Genomic DNA, 19,050 nt, shown 5'->3' on the forward strand with positions numbered 1-19,050 from the left:
ACTACACTGCCCATGAGGCTACATTCTTTAGGCCTATGCCTGTAACACTGCCTATTGCCTTCATATTAAATACATTTTTGAATAATTTTTTAAAATATTTCTACACGTCATTATGTGGGCTGCAAGTAGAGGTGACATGGGCCGTGAGATTGAGACACAGGCGTTAAAGCCTCTTAACCCTTTAAGACCTACCATAGAACCAAGTCTGCCAGAGCTTATATTATATTTTTACATGCTGTAGTGCCATTTTTGGGAGCATTTCAAGTTGATATACATCAATACAACCATTATAGCCCAAATTTTAATAATATGTATGCATTAAGTGCATAGTAATTACATAAATTGCAAAAAAGTGTAATAAACTACAAAAAAATTGAAAATCGTTTTTGTTTTTTAACATATATTTCTAGTTAGAGAAATTTAAGAGGCTTATCCCTCAAAACTGTAAATACAAAAAAGTTTCACAAAACAGTTTCCCACCACAGGAAATTTATTTTGAGTGTCTTCATAGTTTTATTTTTGAAATACACCAATATTTATACACTGCAGGAAAAACGAAAATAAGATAAGATAAGATAAGATAAGATAACCTTTATTAGTCCCACACGTGGGAAATTTGTTTTGTCACAGCAGGAAGTGGACAGTGCAAAAGTTATGAGGCAAAAATTAGAATACAATAAGAATAAATACAGTACACAACTGTACAGAATAGAATAAAATAAAATACTATATACAGTAGAATAAAATAAAATAAATATACAATAAGATAAAAATAGAATACAAATACTATATACAACTGAGTAAAAATACAACGATGACAGAAAGGATTATTGCACTTGGTATTATTGCATATGTATGGATGTGTGTGCTTGATCAGTTAAAGTCTTTATTATGGAGTCTGACAGCAGTGGGGAGGAAAGACCTGCGAAATCTCTCCGTCCCACACCGTGGGTGCCGCAGTCTCCCACTGAAGGAGCTGCTCAGTGCTGTCACAGTCTGCTGCATGGGGTGGGAGATGTTGTCCAACAGGGATGACAGCTTAGCCGCCGTTCTCCTGTCACTCACCACCTCCACTGGGTCCAGAGGGCATCGTAGAACAGAGCTGGCCCTTCGGATCACCCTGTTCAGTCTCTTCCTGTCCCCAGCAGAGATGCTGCCGCCCCAGCAGACCACACCATAAAAGATAGCAGAAGCCACAACAGAGTCATAGAAGGTCTTCAGGAGTGGGCCCTCCACTCCAAACGACCTGAGTCTCCGCAGCAGGTACAGCCTGCTCTGCCCTTTCCTGTAGAGGGCGTCTGAGTTATGAGTCCAGTCCAGTCTATTGTTCAGATGAACACCAAGGTACCTGTAGCTGTCCACAGCCTCAATGTCCATACCTTGGATGTTCAGTGGTTGCAGTGTATAAATATAATAAATATAATAATATAATAATGCAAATTTGCAAAAAAGCAGCATATGCATCAAAATAAACTATTTCCAGCAGTGCAATATGAGTCCTAAGCATCCCAGAAACGACACAGAAAGTCATAAAGTCAAAGATAACTTTTAAAAACACCAGTATAAGCTCATGAGGCCCTGATGGTAAAAAACTACATTTCTGCGAAAATGACGTCACTTCTGGTTTCGGGCAGGTCATGGCGGACATGTGAAAGTTCGCGCTGACGTCTATTCCAACACAGAAAGTGTTATGAACAGCTGATTGGATCGGCAAAGCGTGTTTCTGGAATATTATGTTTGTGTTGCTGCAAGCGCTTTTTATGCAGTTTTTGCAAAGCTTTATGTGGAAGGAAACCGTGACCTAGGACCTGATGGCATAAGATGTAAGTACAACTTCTCCGGTTTCATATGCAAAAAAAATTTTTGCGCTAGCTTACGTGGTTGCAGTGCTACCGGGATTTAAAAATAGTTACGCAAAACAGAGTGTGCCCGCTCCGATCGGTTTTAAAGGGTTAATGCATGTTTTGTTTGGGTTTCCACCGGCATGAAATTACCAAAAATAGAGAGGGCATAGCCTAACATACGAAACAGGAAAAGACCGCTGTGTAATCCCTTTATTTCAACAAAGTAACTGTATTCTGAATACCACCCCTTTAAAAGGTAACTGTAACGGAATACAGTTACTTATATTTTGTATTTTAAATACGTAACGGCGGTACATGCATTCCGTTACTCCCCAACACTGTAAATGTAGCAATGTAAATTTGACTGTACTGCCAAGAAATTAACAGTAAGGACAGGAAGTTAGCAAGAAAAGGGATATTAAGGCCTGGATGGCATTGTTTACTCCCTGCTATTGTCTTTTATTTTATGTCAATCATCTATAATATTCTTGACTGTACATCTCTGGTAAAAATAATAAAATGACATATTTGTATACACTTCAAATTGAAATTGAAGTAGTGCACAATGGATTGAGACACAGGACAGATCAATTTAATAGGAGTGGCTACATAGTTCGTGTAAAACTAAAAGATGCCCGCACCTCTCAAATCTTGTCAGCATATTTGGGATATAAAACTGCAAGCCTTGACCGATTGAGCCTCTCAATTGGACTGCATATCTGGCACAGTTCAAAAAAGCATGCACAAAGAGCAAGAATTTCTGGATTATTAAGGTTTAAAAAACAGAGAATTGATAAATACTTTGGTATTTTCTGAGCTCTTCGCCTCGCATGCTCTTTAATGGCTCTTTCCATCACAGAGTAATCTTTCCATTTTCGCATTTTCAGATCGATGGAGACTCAAGGAGAATGAAAGGCCTATTTCCTCTCAAATGGGGATAAAGCTTAACACACGGGGCCGTCTCATGTTTTCTAACCATGTCAGCTAGGCTACAGAACTAGTGGCACCAAGTGTAAAGCACAAGTAAATCTTTGAACAGTAGAATACAGACAAACATTACAAAGATTCCAGTGTGCTATAAAAAGCAGAGCTATAGTTGCTTAAGGGATATAAATAACAGTGTATCATTAGAACAGTGCAGAGTGGGAGAGACAGTCGACAGAGAGAACAGCTTCATGAAAACAATAGAGCGAACAAGTGAAAGCAGTCCAGCGTCTGTATCAGAAAGGTACTCTTCAAGCACCCACGCAACTGCATCTGTTGTGTATGTGGAGGATTTGTGAAATGGGAGGAGAGGACAATGGAGCAATTGAAGGTCTTAGCAACAACATTTCTCCACTTCTGTCCAACAGGATCTTCCCTGTTCCCTGACCCCAACACTTAGCTTTGCCTGTAAACAGAGGATCCTGTCACACACATTCAGTCTGTTAGTGTTTTTCTAGTAAATCAGTGTGTGGTCTCCCAAGTCTGGCTCATTTCCAGACTTGGGAGATTGCTTTACTAAAATATGCAACTGTGCTGCTTTAGACCAGCTGAACCCTTTAAAGCTCCCAACACCATATGCAGGAAGAGTGGTAACATACAGACATGTTATCACCATATTACCATTTTGTTACCACGATGGAAAAAAAGATTTTCTTTTCTTTTAAGTACATCATTAATGCTTCCATAGCAATTAGGTATATAGCAGCAAGGTGGTGCTAATCAAACACACACAATTACTTGATCATCAACAAGTGAATCTGCCACAAGAAAGCAGATGTTTTGGAAGTTTGTGGATTTGGAGGATTCAGGGATATCAAGGACAAAAGATAATGAGCAATGATGTCAGAAAAGCTATTGTTGATGCTTATAAATCTGGGGAAGGGTTTAAGTCCATCACTGGATCATTGGACCACTTGATCATTCACAAGTGGAGAACACAGCCTCCAATCTTGCCAGGAGTGAACATCCCAGCAAATTCACCACAATGCCAGACCATGCAACACTTAGAGAACAGTTAAAGAACCCAAGATTTGGTTGTACTTTAGCAGCAAATTTAGGAGTTCTTCTGACGATGTGTATAAACAAATGACAGCCTGCGTGCCAGACTTCCTCCTTGTGTCTTGCCTTAGAGATGCAGGCTTCTCTCTTACAACACTGTCACTAGTTTCTCTGCTTCATCTGGGTGTAAACATTTTTCCTTATATAGATAAATCAGGGCGGTGCAGTATGCAGATGCAAATGGTATGGAGATTGCACAAGGCTGCTAGTTCAGAATGATTCAAATTTACACTAACATATGCACCATGGTGAGAACAATATAGGCTGGTATGCATGTTTCATAAATCCAATGGTAATTCTACATGCATTTGTTGCACAGGGTCAAAACCTTTTCATGCAAATATTAGTAAATGATGCCCAGTAGATGCTTGACCCTAGTACGGGACTACTAAAAGCCAAAAAAAGCACATCAGCACACAAACCTCAAGCATAGTGGTGGAAAGCTAAAAATAGTTTTGCAGCCACAGAACCTGCACCTTGCAGTGATTGAGTCATCCATGAACTCCTTTGTGTACCAAAGTATTGTAGAGTCAAACAGGAAACCATCTGTCCAAAGGATGAAGCTTGGTTGAAACTAGGTCATGCAACAGGGCAATGACCCAAAACACAGCAGCGAAGTACAGGCCTCAGCCCCACTGAAATGCTGTGGCAGGACCTTAAGACAGCTGTGCAAAAACAAATGCCCCCAAACATCAGTGAACTCATGCAATGTTGTAAAGAACGTCCTTAATGATGTGACAGACTGATGAAGTCATACAGAAAATGATGTTCTCTGTAAGACTTTGTTCAGATTCTGTATGATTGAGTTATTGCTGTAAATGACACTTCTGCAAGCTATTGAATCATGGGGTGTACTTAGAGTTAAGAATGAGCATTAGCAAAAGCTATCTGTAAAATTTTAGAATCAACATTACAGTTGGGCGCACCCTGTGTTAATTACTAGAATTTTAAATCCACATTAGGCTTTTGGCTATTCCATTATCATTCAAGATATTGCTAACAAGACTGCAAGCAAGAGTGTTCAATAGCATGCAGGCAAAAGCAAGCGTGAGCAATTTGATGTTCAGGTAGCATTTTGCATGCAAATATTGGGGGTGGCAGGGTTAACGTTATTGTTGGGATTCAAGGTTCAGCTATGCAACTAACAGAAAGACCTCTTACTTCACACATAGGATCAGCACTGGGCTTTGCTGTAGCGTTAAAGGCTAATGAAACAGTGCCCGGTGAGGGAGAGGAAATGACTGGAAGTGAGAAGGTAGAGCTGGCATGGGGGCTCTGTTATTGTGATCCTTACAGGTGAGGCTTGATCACATGCTTATAATTGGGGTCTCACAATTCTGCTCACAATAAATTCATGCAAAGATACACACACGCAAAAAAATCCAAACAGCTTAATTTTTGTTTCATGCAGGTGCGGGCATATGGACGCTCAGTAAATTCAATTATGTAAAAAGTAATCACAGATACATAACCACAGCACACATCTCACAGGGTTGTGGGATTTTGGCAGGAACCAGTCTGTTTATTTGTGGATTTTCCAAGGTCTCTGTGATTAAAATAGCTCCAAAGCACTCCTGACACTCCATTACCCAGCATGCCCCGGGTGAGGCAGGATCGTACATATTGATTTCATGCCTCATTAGACTTCCTGTCTAACAATGCCATTGTTCTTCCTGGTTCTACAGGATTCTGCATCATTCAAAAATGGCCACATATAAATCTGGGTGGGGAGAGTGGGCACATAACAAATGAATACATTAATACTGAGTTAGGGCTCATTGGGAGCATCATGGAGCAACCCTTCACAGGTTATAGGCTTCTGGCCCAATTTTCAGTTAAAGTTGTTAACAAACTGTTTCTCCTGTCACAGTGCAGCCAGATACTGTTTCAAAATAATCTATCAGCACAAGTTCTTTCACTTTGTCTGTAGTTTTATGACCGAAGTCATCATGACCCAGGAAAATGGGCCAAGAATCCACTGTGTATCAAAATAATATGAAACAGATTCTTTCCATTTGTTTTTTAAACAAATATCTTGAGTCTTCTAGCTCATTAAACCTCGTTTAGATACTCAAAAAAGCTACAGCTACACGGGAGATGCAAAGTGTCGTCTTGTCAGACACACACTGCCTTCGTGCTCTGTTAGTTCTGAGCATGACAATTTAAATGTAAATGAGATTACCTGATTGATTGTGAGATGAGATTTTTTTAAAAGTTGGGCTTCATGGTACATTGCTATCATTTTTGTTACGGCTACAGCTTAGCAGTTCTGACTGGGATCATACATGTATGTCGACAATCAACACTAAGTGCTCTCAGACTTGCGTTGTTGGAGTTTCCAGGTGTGAAAGAGCCATGCCTACATCCTTACTGTTAACAGACGAAGCAAGACAGTGCTCAGTCAAAAGTATTTCTTGTCTATTTTATGATCAACATGTTTATTTTTATAAAATATTATTACATTATTAATATATTATTACATTTAGTGTTTATTTTTGTGGCGTTGGTAGTCTGTACAGTGTCTTACAATATTTATTTATTTTATTTCCAACAAAAGAGATCGTTCCTTGCGTATTCAATGGCTGCCACTGAAAGGTAAGTCTGTCTATATTCAATCTTTCATATCCGCTCTTCTATTTTTTTCAGACTTTCTCCTTTATCTACCAGCAATAATATTCTCCAAGCCTTTGCATTTTCTCCTGTTGCTGTTTGTCTTTTCTTGTCTCTTTCTTGCAGCCCACATCTTACCTCTTCTCAGACCCCTTCTGTTTGCACTCACAAACACACACTCTGCATGGTTTTCATGTTTCATCTGATATTTGTTGCTCATTCTTTTTGTTCTTTCTATCTATCTCTCTCTCTGTCGCTCTCTCTTTGACCCAAAGCAAGGCTGCTGCAGTAGCATGCAGCCTGCCAGCTGCCAGTTACGATGATGGTGACAGTAGTGGGGTTGCTGGCTAAGTGACGTTGAATAAATGGAATATTCCACCTCAACTAGCAGACACAACCTGAACTCATGCACACACACATACAAGAGCCTACTTGGCCAACTTTTCCTATGGCTACAGTACTTATGAGTTAGTGTCAGGCAGCCGAACATTACCCTTTTTCTGCCCTAGTCTCCCACAAAGGCTCTTTCCATGAGTAAATGGCAAGGGGATATTGCTACTGTGACATACCTCCTACTCAAGCTTGCATCAAAATCTCTTCAAGTCATCTTGGCAGCTTTTAGCTTCATCTAAAAGCCACAAGTCATTGTCAGGAATAGGCCTTTCACATTAAAACTGCAGCTGGCATTTGTGAGTGTGTATTGAAAACACACACACACACACACACACACACACACACACACACACACACACACACACACACACACACACACACACACACACACACACACACACACACACACACAGTATCTGAATATGTGTTTCCCTTTCTTTTTTTGCTAAATATGTTTATTAGCAGAATTGAGACACTTTCCTTTCTACCTCTAACAATCATTTTGAAGACTGTAATATACTTATAAACATGATTTACACCGTTTACATGCACGCCGAAGCAGGCAGAAGCACATACACAGCCACACTGAATGCACCAATGAGCATATGCAATCCATGCAATCTATTACGTGCACTTAGTTCAGTCATAGATACAGTATTCACTCACCAAATGTATGCAGGCAAGCTAATGTACTGTTTTCACATGGCACTGTGACAGAGATAATGATCAAAGTGCAGGACATTAAAGGTACACATTAAAGTGAAACATGCATCAAATCTAGTTTTGAGAGTGAAAACAAGAGAGGTTTGAAGGTCACTTTAAGGCTAACTCTATTTAATTATATTACAGCAGTATACAGCTTTACTGTTTACATGTTTCTGAATTAGTTAAAAGGTTCTATAAGGTTATGATAACTTTATAATCAATATAAACCAGAATATGTTTTTTACCTCTGACTAATTACACCTTACAATTTCAGGAGACAGAAGGTTTTTAATCAGATGCTGCATTTGATAGTTTTGGGTGTGGAAGAGGAGTCATTCATTTCTTCCCCATCATTCTGCTTCTGAATGAGAGTTAATTTATACCATCTGCAAAATACAGCTGCCAACTTCAGCAGCAGACAGGGCATCGATAAGGGGAGAGAACATGGGGGACAGAGATGGAGGACAAGGAAGAGAAGCAGAGAAGTCTATTAGGATACACAAATGGCACACACCTACAGAAATTTGCTTTCAGAGAAAGTTGTAAAAGGCACACAGACACCTACACAAAATCTCTTTTCAAGGAACTTCTATAAGTGTTGGAGAGTGTCAAAGTGTAAAGAATATGCACAGTCAATATCCAGAGCCCTAGTCAAGCTTAGTGAGCACACACAAGCAAAAGGAAAGTTTTCAGCTCACTCTAAAGGCCAATGAAGTGCACTCAAACTGCAAAGAAAGGGAGTTTGGAGAATAACCAGCAGTCTAGAGGATAGAATATATTACCCTCTCGGCTCTGTAAAAGACCTTGTTGCTTTCAAATACACAAACTGCTTCCATCAGTTGTGAACCTTTGATAACCCAAGTTGTTTATGGATACTTTCAGCTCAGATTCAACAAACTCAAAGCAAGATGCGCACGCCGTAGTTCAACAGCATGAGGGAAGAGGTGGTGTTGTGTTTTCTAGATGAGAAGGAGGAACAAAAGACAAAATGATAATGATGAGGACTATAACTACAACAAAGACTGGGAATATGCTATATATAGTTAGTCTACTATCTCATGTTTTCCATTCATTTACTATATGCTATGGAAGTTCAACCATTTGTCTCCACAAAAATGTCAAAGCAAAAAGTAGATCCACATTTTCAAATGGATTGCAGCCATATTAAATGTTCCTTGCATGCATTATTACAGTCTATTATTTTAAGTTAAGAAAAGAAAGAAAAGTAGGAGAATATCCAAAAAAATGTAATAAGTACTAAAAGCAATCAGAGTTCTCCATAGCAATAATAACTAAAGGGTAATAAAAGCACCAGGATAATTGCAAAATCAAGGTGAAAGATTGATCTAATTTCACTTTATTTAACCAGCATCCAGCAATCAGCTACAAATCAAAAGTTATGTTCATTTAAGTCTTGTCTTGACTTAAGTCAACCAGCAGGATCTCGGGAATATAGCACACTGGAATATTTAAAACATCCTCCCAGCTCCCATGAGATGTTTTTCTGTGACTGCAGAATCACTTAACATCATTTTAGCCTGTGGCTTTTGTTCTCACTCATTTTGTATTGTGTTTTTCTGGCTATAAGGAATATAAACTCCTTGCCAGCTCATTACACAAAAGACCGTAATCTATCACTGATAGAATGTAATTTGAAAAGATTAAATTGGCTAGATTCTAAACAGACGGAATAGTACAAAGCAGAAAAGATTAATTGGCTACTGGTTGTTTAGAACAGCAAATATAATCAAACTCATTATTGGTGGAATCATTAAATCGGGACATCAATCAAGGATAAGGCAAAACATGATAAACCAGATTATAAATTAACAGGGAAAGTTGCATTTCCAGGGCTTTTTCCAGAAACAGAACAGGACATTAAATCCAGCTAAATGAAAATATGTGGGAAACTGATTTCAGAGCAACTCAGGAATAGGTAATTTGGTCTCTGTGGAGCCCTCCTGAGGCAAGTTAAGATATGATGCAACTCGGTGCAAAACATTGAGAGAAACTCAAATGGCTTCAACTGAGGCAGCCAGGGAGCCATCGAATCTAAAAATTTTAACATAAGATAGCCAGCTGACATCCTTCTGAGAATGCAAAAGAAATCTGCATGAAGAACATTTCCTGTTGAGCTTCCTCAATGACGTACATTCAGCTTTTTATCAACTTAAATAGGATAACTTAAAAAGGATGATCCCCAAAATGTAGCCCTCTGCTATTCAAATACTGAGTGTGGACTTAATTTGAGAAGGGTGTGACAGTAATAGAACATCGCGAAAAATTGAAAAGAATATTTCAACACTGGACACACATTTTTTAGAGTCAGCTTCATTCTGAAAATTTTTTTGAAAAGTTTTTGGACAGAGAAGTAACCTGGGATAAGAGAGAAGGTCGTATAATAAGAAGACCTTTCATTATATGCAGGTCTCAGGAGGAAAAGTTCACTTATGCTAAAACAGTATCAGGACTACAGGAATACCAGCTGTGTCTTAATGAAACCTCAGTGTCTTTAATAAATATTGCAGTGAATCTGCACCCGCAGTGAGTTTGGCTTTTTTAATGTATCTCTGTGGGGAAAGTTGCACCTACTTTTTTTCTGTGATCAACACACATGCGCTTCTAGCAGACCCCCGATGTTTTTAAAAAACAAACAAAAAAACTTATAATTAGATGTAGAGCAAAAAGTATACTGTATGTCCTCTAAGTTGAACTCAAGTTAGGTCATGCTAAATCTTTAACTTAATATGCACTCAAATTGTGACAGGAAGTGCTTTTTCAAGTCTGTAAGCATGTGGAATAAACCTCAAACCAATACTATTAAGAAAATGTTTAGATCCACCTTAAAGTTTTATTAAAGCTAATGATGCATTTTGTTCAACTTGTTGGTTTGAGTTAATGTGGACAAGTATTACAATTGTAATAATGATACTGACAGATGTAAAATGGACAGTGGGAGTCATTTTTGACTGATACATTTTAGGTCCTATATAATTTCTATGGGAATATAAAATTTGGGTCTTTATAGACACAGGGCAGGACACAGTTAGGTATATACAATGTGAATAAAAAATCCATAATTGTAATTAATTCTCTCATGTGTTGTTTGTATATTTGCTGTTTCGCAGCGAGTGGTAAATGATCTAATTTTTGCTGCCACTTAAGCATCAAATATTTCATTAAGCTACAGGTATCCTGCTATTTAGTGGTATTGTGTTGTGCGTTTAATGTGCTGTTTTGTTTCTTCCGTGTGTAAAGAGGTAGCATTATAATTATATCAGCAACAGCTGTTGTTCTGTGAATATATACTTGAGAAAAATCACATGTTCACCCAGTTAGTTTCCTCTGGCAGCTTTCAGAGCATAAAGAGAACCATTAAATGTTCAGAAGCACCATCGGCTACAACTCAGATCATTGTGTTTCACAAATTTCCAATTTGTGGTGAACTAATTGGAACAGATAGCAGCAAGAAGACCTAACTAAGCATTTGAAAGTCTTTACGCTTACTTAATAGCATGTTATTCAACCTTCCAACTCCTTGCTGGTGTCTCCTAAATGAAACCTAAGCCAGAGTGAGAAACGTGTGTGTAAGGCATGAGGGTGGGTGTGCCATAATGGGAGCAAAACTGGTCAGTTACTGGAGCAAATTACAGGGGAAAAAAAACTTAGACAAACACGGGCATTGACACAGGCATGTCAACATAAAGCAGAGAGAGAGGGCGATCTCTAAAGAGTCATTCTGAATTAGTGCTAAAGTTTCCAGTACAGTACATAACTAGTACAGAGCTTTTTATGTAAATGCAATTGAGTGTGTACTGTGAGAACATTCAGCACTATGGAGATATAGTTCACCCCCACAGCTCTGCTAGGAATCAGTGTGAGCAGCTCTGCAGCAGGAGACTGTGTTCCTCTAAGCAGAAAATCTACAGCAAATCCAGCTGCATTAAAAACTGATAGCCAAGTGTTTTGATTATTTTTTGAAGGACTATATTTACTGGCAGTCTAATACAAGCACAAAACCTTCTTTTAGCTTTAAAAGACTACTGTTGGGATTTTCTAAACATTTATTTTTAACTGTACTGCACATGTACTTGCAGAAGTGCAACTTTCAGAGGCACAAAATGTTGGGAGGAGAGTATTTGAATGAATCACATACAAATTATTTAAGGTTTGAAGCGAGCGATTTATTGGCAACTGTATCAAATTTAACTCTGAAAATTGTCTTATTTTGTGTATGATGAGACGGTGTGATAATTTCTGCTAGAAGTGTCAACTCATCTGGATTGCCAGAGGGAGATGTTATCAGAACAAGTGTATGATTGGCATCAGCGGATTGCTCAAGCTGTGAGCACACCAAAACTCTAGGCTCTTCAGTGAGTTCTCCACTATTTAGAGCTCAGCCCTGCATGTTTCTGGTCCTCAGTAACGCTGATATGTTTATGAAACAGAGCAGAACTTAACTTCATGTGAAGCATCAGAGGGAGAGGGAGAATCCCAATACAAGATCCACGCAGAGCTGTGTGATGTTTTGGGTAACACACACAGCCATGTTACTTTTTAAAGTAGTGAATCGGTTTGTAGTGTTTTAGGCTTTTAGTCACAGAGATCCGCCATGGAGTGGTTTCTTTGTGTATTTTGATTTTTCTTCCTCTTATTTCTGATTATTTTAAAGCTCTCTATCTTGCTACTCGTGGACCAGATCGTGGACCAGTATGCTGGATTTAAGTCAAAATCTAACAATATGTAAAATTAACTTTAATTAAATACCTGCAGCCCTGCATGTCATGCAGATAAAAATACCAGTGTGCACACCTATGCATGTAGCAAAGCAGCAGTAACTTTATTAACACATGTACAGCTCAGGATCTGACGATGAATGAAGTTTTGTGTTGTTGTTGTTGTTTTGTTTTTTTTTACAAATCCTACAGGACAGCTGTATACCGACAGTTTTCAGTTTTATGCAGTGAGATAGTTTGTTGAAAGCAGCGCTCTTCTGGATTAATCGTGCATTCCAACTGAGCTGTCAGATTTATCCAGCGATCACACACACTTATCCGTACAGAGTCCTCAGCTATTCCTAACAGAAGACTTCGCCTTTATATCAAAATATATCCATTCTCCTTCAGCTGCGTTTCCTTAATCTGAACTGCCATGTTGTTTTTCTGGAGAAAACCTATATTATAATGTATTATTTTGGTAACCAGATTGCCCTCACCCTTGTTATTTATTATTGAAATGAACTGCCTTTGTCTTTGCTTATTAATCTGGGCCCATGTATGTAAAAGGTCTAGGTAAAGAGTTGTATAGTGTAGGTATTTTTTTTAATCCATTGCACTTTATCAATGGTGCATTAGCATTTGTGCGTATTAGTGTGATTGCTGAGGTTTCTTTCTAATATTGTAGCATCTTTTTCTGCCTTGAGGCGACTGTTGTTGTGAATTGGCGCTATATAAATAACATTGAATTGAACTGAACTGGATCAGTAAAGATGAATGGATCTGACAAAATCAGGTGTGCTCCAATGAGTCAGCAATGAGAGCACAGAGATAAATGTAGTCAATCCAACTTCTATCTAATGTGCTGCTATGTAGCGCTGATTAGAGCTGTTGTCAGATAAAACTTATTGTTTCCTATTCCCTTTCAATGACTGAACAATTCATTTGTAAAACAATTGTTTTCCTCAGGGGAGGAGATTTTAGAAATGTCGCACTGCAGAAATAAGACTTCAACAACGGCTACAAGTCTGTGATTTATCCCTCTTATGGGTAACTTCTACTACATTTGCTCTCCCAATGGGAGGAGGAAGAGCTGGGTTCAAATCTAGTCTGCTGCAGGAATCTGACTAAACACTGCGCGCTTCACTGATTCAGTAATGTGAAAGCACTGAGAGGGTTTCTGGTCTAGGGAAAAAAACACACACACACACACACAAATGAATGCCATTTGCAAAGGGAAAAAAAGCTTAAATTGCTATCAGCACTTGTCCTTGACTCGGTAAGGGTAAATGAATATTTTGTGGTATTAAATTAAGGAGAACTTCAGAGTCAATGCAGATTGGCAAAATGATAAATCTATGGTGTATTGCACTTGCTGATGAGCCAAATCCAAAGGAAACAGCATTCCATTACACAATGGAGTAAGTACAATTAGTATGAACTTCACTTCACTCAAGAATATCTTTCCATTGCGAAGAGAAACACATATTTTTGTGCCTTATAAGTTGCCTAAAACATAAATAAAGTGCTAAATATATAAATCAAGAGGTGTAAAGATCAATCTGTACAAAGCTACACAACATACGTACATAGCAAATCTCTTGTGTACTTCCTATTCTTGCTTTCTCTCACCTCTTCTTAATCTAACATATCAAAGACTAAAATATATTTGCATTGCACTTATTTCCCCTCATCATCACCTAAGCCAAACCTGGAGCTGTTTCGTCTACCATCCCCTACTTATATATTATTTTCTTATATATGATTTTCATGTTTGTTTGTTTTTTTAAACAAAACCATGCAGCATCATTGCCTGCCCTCCTGCAGCAATGCAGTTACCACTCCAGCCCTCCTTCGTCAAGTAACGGCCATGATTTTAATGATATTTTCCAGCTCTTGCTCCATAATCTCCATTACTTCCATCCATTAAACTCAACCAATCAATTGTTGCTTTCGTTTAAACATTTTATAACAGTGGGATGCTGCTATATAACAGCAACAACTTTATGAGCTGCCTTATATTAGAGCTGTTTATGGACAACAAAGTTACAATTTGGCCTTTTTAGCCAAAAGTTTTACATAAAAAAAGGCTTATCATAGTTCAGCACATACATTTATGGTATATGGAGGACTTCCTACCTGCTCTTTGACAGAGGCAAGGATAGAGGAGGTTGTCTCTGTCTCAGATCTGTCTCCATTGGAGGATGGCATCACAGGGGGAACCATGGCCCCCTTCTCCTGCTCTGCAGGCTGATCCGGCACTGGCATGGCTAAAATTAACACACATATATAGAAAATGATGTGACAAAACAGTACGAAGAATATGTCTCATTTACATGTTCTTTTTTATTTTTAAATGTCTTGATTTTAAGTGTCAAGAAAGTCAACTTTACAACTTTACAAGGGCAATTCATTAAATAAAAAATCTATATATTGATTTTCGAAGTGATTTATTTCTTCACATAAAATGTTACTTAGATATTTTTATAGATGTAACACAGCAGAGGAAGAATACAGATTGTGCATTTTTTGATATAACCAAATAAAAAAATACAGATTGCAGACAGATTCTTTGGTTTTCTGTTTAGAATTTGTGTACAACTGCTTCTAAAACATTTTGCATTACATTGGAGATTAAGTATTGGAATTTCACGAGCGAGACCACCCCTCCAAACACGCTCCTTCCGGTTGTCATCTATATGGGTTCCCCCAGTTCTGCAAGCTGTTCATTCTCGTTTACGTGCCCCACCCTCCCTCCCTCCCTCCTTGTTCTCCATTCTTCAACTTCTTCACTTCTATTTAGTGCATGGGGATCTGCCAGGCCCGGGAGCCGTCGCCAGTCCCCTTCGAGGCCTTCCCCAAACCGCAGCTCATGTCCAAGCATTCACCTTTACCTACTAAAACGCTGTCATACCTAAAATGAGGACATGGGCCCAGCTAGTGAATGAACGTTTATGAACCACATAACCACAGTGCCATACCTTTTCACTGTTCATTGCTGAAAATAGGTTACTCAGTTTCTGTCTACACTGCTCAAAAATTTAGGATCAGGGATTAGGGAATCCTAATATCACACATCAGATCCTGAGGAACTAAATATTAAAGTAAAACATTTTTATTTATACATACTGTTCAATTTGTTAAAAACAAAGTTATATATGATCATTAGAAACCATTATTACCAACTGTTTGAATACAGGATTGAAAAATCACTTTAATAAGTAAAAAACTGAAATCACAGGCTGATTCAACTTGTATCCCAGTGTCGATCAGTAGTGTTCGTGGTTCTTCATAGACACTTTGGCAATGAGCCCAAGTGTTGTCCTTCAGGGTGAACCCAGAGCTCACTGCAACCATATAAGACAATAAGTCTGATGATCTTATCCTGGTACCTAAATGCAGTCAGGGCACTGTTGGCTATCACACGGAAGTCTATTTGACCCTACAAGTGAATGCCTCCCCACACAATCACTGATCCACCGTCAAACCAGCCATGCTTGTTACAGCATCCCCAGATTCGTTTACGTCCATCACATGTGTTCAGTGTGAAACTTCTCTCATCTGTAAAGAGAATGTGCACCAGTGCTGGACCTCCCAGTTCTGGTGTTCACTGGTGAAAGCCAATCAAGCTGCATGGTGTCCATAGTGAGCACCAATCCCACTAAAGGACATCAGGACCTCTAACCACCTTCATGCAGTGTGTTTCTTGAGATTTTGGTCAGAAAAGTGCACATGAGTAGCTTTCAGGAAGGTAACTTTGCAGGGTTCTGGTAGTCATTCTGTTCCTCCTCAGACAAAAGAGAAGATACCAGTCCTGCTCTTCCACCCTCTTGAGACTATTCTGGAAGACTCAGCAAACAATCTCCTGATGGCACATGCACATGGGTCATCCCAGAGGAGCTGAACTATTTGTGCAACCTCAATGGGCTTCAGGTAACCTCTCACCTGCTACCAGTAATCACGAAAACAGTAAAAGAGCAAAACACGGGAAAAAACAGTCAGGAGAGATAAGGAGTAGGCAACGGTCTGTGGCCACCACCTACAAAACCAATGTAGTTTTGAGGGTTGTCTTGTTATCTCTTCAATGCAACTGTTACCACTTTCATCAAAACAAGTGGAATGGATTCGCAATCATCTTTTGCTATATACAGACTTCAACTATCTATAAAATACTGTTGTTTTCTTCTCTTATAAGAAGATTGGAGAATCTAATTCAGTTAAAACATCACTTTGAACGTGCCAGCCAGTCAATCAGTCAGGGCGCCGATGAGCACAATACTGGAGGACAGACTGGATGTTTGTGGTGAGAGAATAAATACTAAAAGCAGACTTAATTTAAAAAAACAAAACATAAAGCAAATAAATCTCAAACAAGTACAAACACAGTGGGATTTGCCACTTCCACTATATTACTTCACAAACACAGGGTCTTGTAGACTGAGTAATGAATGTATTCAACTGGAAAAGACATGCATTGTTCATCAAACAGCACCTTGACAACTAGCTTGACAAAGTTAGCATGAGTCGTGCATGGGTTTTTTGGTTTGTTTGTTTTCAACCAGCATTCATCTTAATCCCAGGAAGTACTAATAGATGCATCAACATCACTTGATGCTTCTAAATGAAGCCATCTATAATATGAAAGCAATATTTTAACAACAACACCTTGCACTATTAACATGCTAATATGTTTTCTGTTCCATGCCCTAATAATTTAGCCTTGTATTTTACCTGAGCAGGAAAACGACAGGTTAAAGACTTCCTGTCATGCATTACTAACACTTTCTGTCACCATTTGTGTGACCACCATTTTCCATGAAAATCAGTGTCACAAAATCCATTTTCATTTTTTTTGTGCATGATATGAGAAACTATTCTTTGGTCTGTTCTGACTGGGCACTAACTGAAAAGAAACAAATTCACTTTCTGCATAAAGCACACAGTACTGCAGGCCAGGGTATACACAATATTGTGCCCAAACACCAGACACACAAATGTGAAAGAAAATTCAGGGACAGCTCAGTTTCAAGCAATACAAGCAAGCAGTAGAAAATCAATATCAAAAATGAAACACAATGAAATCACCTTATTTCTAATTAACTGTAAAGGTTTTAAATCATCAAACATCTGCACATTTTTCCTGTCTGAGCTGAAAGTACATGGCGAGAGAAAGAAAGAGAAAGTGTCTTAGAAATCAGGAAATTGGTTGGCAAGTTTTAGAGTGTTTTAGAGACCATAGGGACAGGATTTTGTCAATACAGAAGCCCAGACTTCAGTAGGAGACTAAATAATGAACTGCCTGAGTGTGGGATTAAATCATGGAGTCTCTTACTTTACAGTTTCCTGCTAGTCTCAGGCATTTAACATTTGATCTGGGGATTTAAATTCATGCCTCTAATTTTAGTTACAGGGTCTGCACGTACATTTCTGCAGCTTGGATTCTGTCATAGATTTTTAAAATGTGTGATATGTTTTTTAGAAGTATTCATCCAAAAGATAGAATGAGACAGACAAAGAGAATTAGAGTCAAGCGCATCGGTTACCTTACAGAGACAGTACCTCAATGAGGATCTAGACAGTGTGCAAAGCAAACTTCCACTCATTCTATTAGCCAGTCAGCTAGCCATCAGACAGACAGCCGGCTAGACAGGGTGGTGTCTGTAAATAAAAGATGCTAGTGAGATGCCCTGCAGATGGTAATTTTCACTCTCACTGACAAATACCACTTCTGTGTCTGGCATCTCCCCTCCTGAGTGGAGATGAGTCACTGGAGTTTGGCTCCTGAGCAACCAGAACCCCAGCAAAGACCATTTTACACGCGCTGGCTGACTGCCGCAATTTCTCTTGAATGCGCCAGCCAAATGTGCAAGTCAGTGGGAAGAGGAAAGCCTCATCTCACCTTCTTTCTGAACTCATATAGATGTTTTTTCTGCTAGTAAACACCTTTTAAATTGGAGCTCCCAAATAACACAAAAGAATGAATATGTGTCCCATCAATAATTTGACATGTGGCTTCTTGGCCAACAGTTTGTGTGTTTGTGGTCAAGTTTTCGTTCCAAAAGCTATCCAGTTGTGTCTGTAGCAATATACTATAGTTTGAAATAGGCACAATACCCCTTTCTCATGGCAGGAAAATCACAGGTGTGACTAATAACATTAATGATGGTTTTATTCCATTTTGCTGTGCCAATAAGCAGAGCCAATGTGCCAACATGTATAATGCCAGAGGCGTGGCAGAGGCATACTGAAAAGAAATGCAGCTGCTATTAATTACACCTGTTTTTTTACAAGTAATAATGTCTGCACCCACGGGTTTTGTGCTTTGTAATACTTAGTACTAAGCCCGAATAAATGTACAGCAAAGGCTGATTGATTGTTTTTGCAGACAGAAAAGAGTGTTGCCTTGCGGCATTAGCTCATCAGATAATCTCTTTGCAGTTTTTGACATAATATTCCCAATATACAAGAAACTAGCATATACAAACAAGTGCAATTAAATTAAATAGGCAAACACGCTTCTGAGTGACTTTGATAAGTCGTTTCTCATACAGCTGAATGACTGAAGTAACGAAAAAAAAACAACTCTAAACAGCATACAGCACGGCACATAACAAAGACATTGCTGTGAACCTGTTATTGCCAGAGAAAGCCAGTAATCATGTATAGAGGAGGCACAAACTCTTTGTAATTAGTGTCCAGCAGGTGCTGTCTTTAGAAAATTGCAAAGGTGGCTCGCTGTA

At 38.8% G+C, this 19,050-nt stretch overlaps 1 protein-coding gene across 1 annotated transcript in view; it reads right to left on the reverse strand.

Annotated features, from left to right (window-relative positions):
- ctnnd2a (catenin (cadherin-associated protein), delta 2a) overlaps nt 1-19,050 on the reverse strand; it is a 273,917-nt gene that overhangs the window by 221,922 nt on the left and 32,945 nt on the right. Inside the window, exon 2 of the mRNA XM_080865626.1 lies at nt 14,450-14,580. Within this exon, the coding sequence (XP_080721752.1) occupies nt 14,450-14,578 (129 nt within the window). The 5' untranslated portion in view covers nt 14,579-14,580. The remainder of the gene's footprint in view (nt 1-14,449; nt 14,581-19,050) is intronic.

Source organism: Rhamphochromis sp. 'chilingali', assembly GCF_963969265.1.
Source record: "Rhamphochromis sp. 'chilingali' genome assembly, chromosome: 18".
Lineage (NCBI taxonomy): Eukaryota > Metazoa > Chordata > Actinopteri > Cichliformes > Cichlidae > Rhamphochromis > Rhamphochromis sp. 'chilingali'.